This window comes from Camelina sativa, chromosome 9, assembly GCF_000633955.1.
Source record: "Camelina sativa cultivar DH55 chromosome 9, Cs, whole genome shotgun sequence".
Taxonomy (NCBI): Eukaryota; Viridiplantae; Streptophyta; class Magnoliopsida; order Brassicales; family Brassicaceae; genus Camelina; species Camelina sativa.
This window is the reverse complement of record NC_025693.1, coordinates 35,466,125-35,469,423: the sequence shown is the minus strand read 5'-3', so window position 1 is coordinate 35,469,423 and position 3,299 is coordinate 35,466,125. Positions and strand designations below refer to the sequence as shown.

The 3,299-nt window shown below is 42.0% G+C and overlaps 2 protein-coding genes across 2 annotated transcripts in view; one reads left to right on the top strand and one right to left on the bottom strand.

Moving 5' to 3' along the window:
* Positions 1-2,553, top strand: part of LOC104715987 (wall-associated receptor kinase-like 22) — a 6,172-nt gene extending 3,619 nt beyond the window's left edge. The window contains exons 3-5 of the mRNA XM_010433347.2: positions 5-932; positions 1,038-1,160; positions 1,254-2,553. Of these exons, the coding sequence (XP_010431649.1) occupies positions 5-932; positions 1,038-1,160; positions 1,254-2,470 (2,268 nt within the window). The 3' untranslated portion in view covers positions 2,471-2,553. The remainder of the gene's footprint in view (positions 1-4; positions 933-1,037; positions 1,161-1,253) is intronic.
* The window catches only part of LOC104714266, a gene marked incomplete in the record, with an annotated part of 5,663 nt that continues 4,949 nt past the window's right edge, over positions 2,586-3,299 (bottom strand). The window contains 1 exon segment of the mRNA XM_019229623.1: positions 2,586-3,086. Within this exon segment, the coding sequence (XP_019085168.1) occupies positions 2,764-3,045 (282 nt within the window).

Genomic DNA, 3,299 nt, shown 5'->3' with positions numbered 1-3,299 from the left:
GAAGAGAGGGAGACTTTTTCTCTGTGTTCTACTCTCTTTCCTAACTCTGTTCATCAATGGCGGCCCTTTGATAACGACAGCTCAACCTCCATCTTCAACATCATGTGATCGAATCTGTGGAGGAATATCGATTCCTTTCCCTTTTGGAATCGGACGAAGAGAATGTTATCTCAACGACTGGTACGAGGTTGTCTGTAACACCACCACCTCCGGTACAAGTAAAACCATAGCTCCGTTCCTCTCTAAGATCAACAGAGAGTTAGTTAGCATCACTCCTCGAAACAGCATCGACACTTCCCACGGAGTTGTTCACGTCAAATCTCCGGTGACTTCTTCCGGCTGTTCTCAACGACCCGTAAAGCCTCTTCCTTTAAACCTCACCGGTAAAGGAAGCCCCTTTTTCATCACCGACTCGAATCGTCTCGTCTCAGTAGGTTGTGACACCAGAGCATTGATTACAGACATCGAATCTCAGATCACAGGATGCGAATCCAGCTGCGACGGAAACAAGAGTCGTTTAGACTCAGACAAGATCTGCGGTGGTTACAGATGTTGTCAAGCGAAGATTCAGGCGGATAGACCGCAAGTTATCGGCGTTAACCTAGAAAGCTCCGGCGGTAACACAACTCAAGGAGGTGACTGTAAAGTTGCTTTCTTGACGAACGAGACTTACTCTCCGGGGAATGTTACAGAGCCGGAGCAGTTTTATACTAATGGGTTTACTGTGATTGAGCTTGGTTGGTACTTTGATACATCGGATTCTCGGTTAACGAAACCAGTGGGTTGTGTGAATTTAACGGAAACTAGGATTTACACGAGTGCACCGAGCTGTGTTTGTGAGTATGGTTACTTCTCTGGGTTTGGTTACAGCAACTGTTACTGCAATGACATTGGTTACAGAGGGAATCCATATCTTCCTAGTGGATGTAGTGGTAAGATTTATAGATTTCTCTTCGTCTAATTGCCTTCAATGAGGTTTTAGATAACGATCACGGCTCTGTTGATTTGATTCTGCTTTTTGTTTTCTTGTGTCTAAGACATTGATGAATGTGAGGAAGGAAAAGGACGAGACAGCTGTGGAGAGCAAACTTGTGTGAATGTTCCTGGATCGTGGAGGTGCGAGCCGAAAGAAGCAGAGAAGATCAAGCCAGTGATTCAAGGTGAAACAATGGAGTTTCTTTCTCAAATTCTAAAGCCATATGATAGAGCAAAAAAAGGAGTGATCTTTATAAGTTCTTTACGTTGTTGTGCAGGTCTTGTTCTAGGTTTGGCACTGTTGTTCTTGGTTCTTGGGATATGGGGATTGATCAAATTCATTAAGAAGAGAAGGAAGATTATCCGAAAGAGGATGCTCTTTAAACGTAATGGAGGCTTGTTGTTGAAACAACAGTTGACTACAAACGAAGGAGGTAATGTGGAGACATCGAAGATATTCAGCTCAAAAGAGCTGGAGAAAGCGACGGATAACTTCAACAAGAACAGGGTTCTTGGGCAAGGAGGTCAAGGCACTGTCTACAAAGGAATGTTGGTAGATGGACGAATCGTTGCTGTGAAAAGGTCTAAGGTTTTGGATGAAGACAAAGTTGAGGAGTTCATCAATGAAGTTGGTGTTCTCTCGCAGGTTAACCATAGAAACATTGTCAAACTCATGGGGTGTTGTCTTGAGACAGAGGTTCCTATCTTGGTTTATGAGCATATTCCAAATGGAGACCTATTCAAGCGGCTTCACGATGATTCTGATGATTACTCAATGACTTGGGATGTACGATTGCGCATCGCTGTTGAGATTGCAGGAGCGCTTGCTTACTTACACTCGGCTGCATCAACTCCGGTCTATCACAGAGATGTCAAGAGCACAAACATACTTTTGGATGATAAGTATAGAGCCAAGGTATCGGATTTCGGGACCTCGAGATCTATAAACGTAGACCAAACTCACTTGACAACTCTAGTTGCAGGTACTTTTGGATACTTGGATCCAGAGTACTTTCAAACTAGCCAGTTTACGGATAAGAGCGATGTTTATAGTTTTGGGGTCGTCTTGGTTGAGCTCATAACTGGAGAAAAACCGTTTTCTGTAATGCGGCCTGAAGAAAACAGAGGACTTGCGTCTCATTTCATTGAGGCCATGAAACAGAACAGAGTTCTTGATATTGCTGATTCTCGGATCAAAGAAGATTGCAAGTTGGAACATGTGTTGGCAGTGGCAAAACTTGCCAGAAGGTGTTTAAGTCTAAAAGGGAAGAAACGGCCAAATATGAGAGAGGTTTCGATTGAGCTTGAGAGGATCCGTTCATCTCCTGAGGACTTAAAAGTACGTATCGAAGAGGAGGAAGAAGAAGAAGAAGAACCTGCCATGGAAATCATCATGGATGATCCTTGGAGCGTCAACATGACTGCTCCAGCTTCCCTCTTTGATTTATCGCCCAAGTTAGATGTTGAACCGCTGGTTCCTCAACAAACATGGTGATGATGAAACCTGAAACACTGCAAATATATAAAAACTGTTGTTCATTTGTTCCCTTTTCAATGTCACACCCTTCGTTAATCCAAGATAAGATAAGATGACAAAGAAAAAAAAACAATTCTCAAAAACTTGTAGCATATATTCCATTACAGAAGATTCATATTTGTACAATAATTGTGAATCTTGGGACATAATCCCAGTAGAATAAGGTAAGAGTAGATTCTCTAGGCCGTTTACAGACATTGCAATAGAGAGACAAAATGATGTTTATAAACCAATCAGCTTTAGCTGAGACTCTACAAGAATTTCAGTTTTCCTTTGGAGAAACTGGCTTGGACGTGTTCCATTTGACAAATTGCCTTCTCTTTCCCAGTCATCCCAGAACAAGACAAGTGCCTAGCGCCTAGTGTGACGGCAAAGTAGATATAAATAGTGCAGAGGAAGGCCAAAAGAAGCATAGCAGTCAAAAGGAAACGATGCCTCTGAACAACAGTAGAGCAGCTACCCAAGTCATCCCATTGCTTCTTTAGCGCATGTGGCCTCCGTAATGGTGATGATACAATCCCATCAAGAACCATAGCTTATATAAAAGACCGACCTTACTAGCTTAACACCGACCTGAAATGATGACAAATGAGTTAAGAGTTCATCATATTACATAATAAAAGCACGAACAAAACCAGAAGCTTATTCAAGAAACTACAATTACAGATGGGTTGATGTAAATTGTGAATTTTTCCATCAACTTACAAAACTAGTGCCAATTTTCTCAAAAACCAATTCCTTGAGAAGCCACTATGAGGTGATGGAGGTTAGGGAAAAAAAAAAAAAA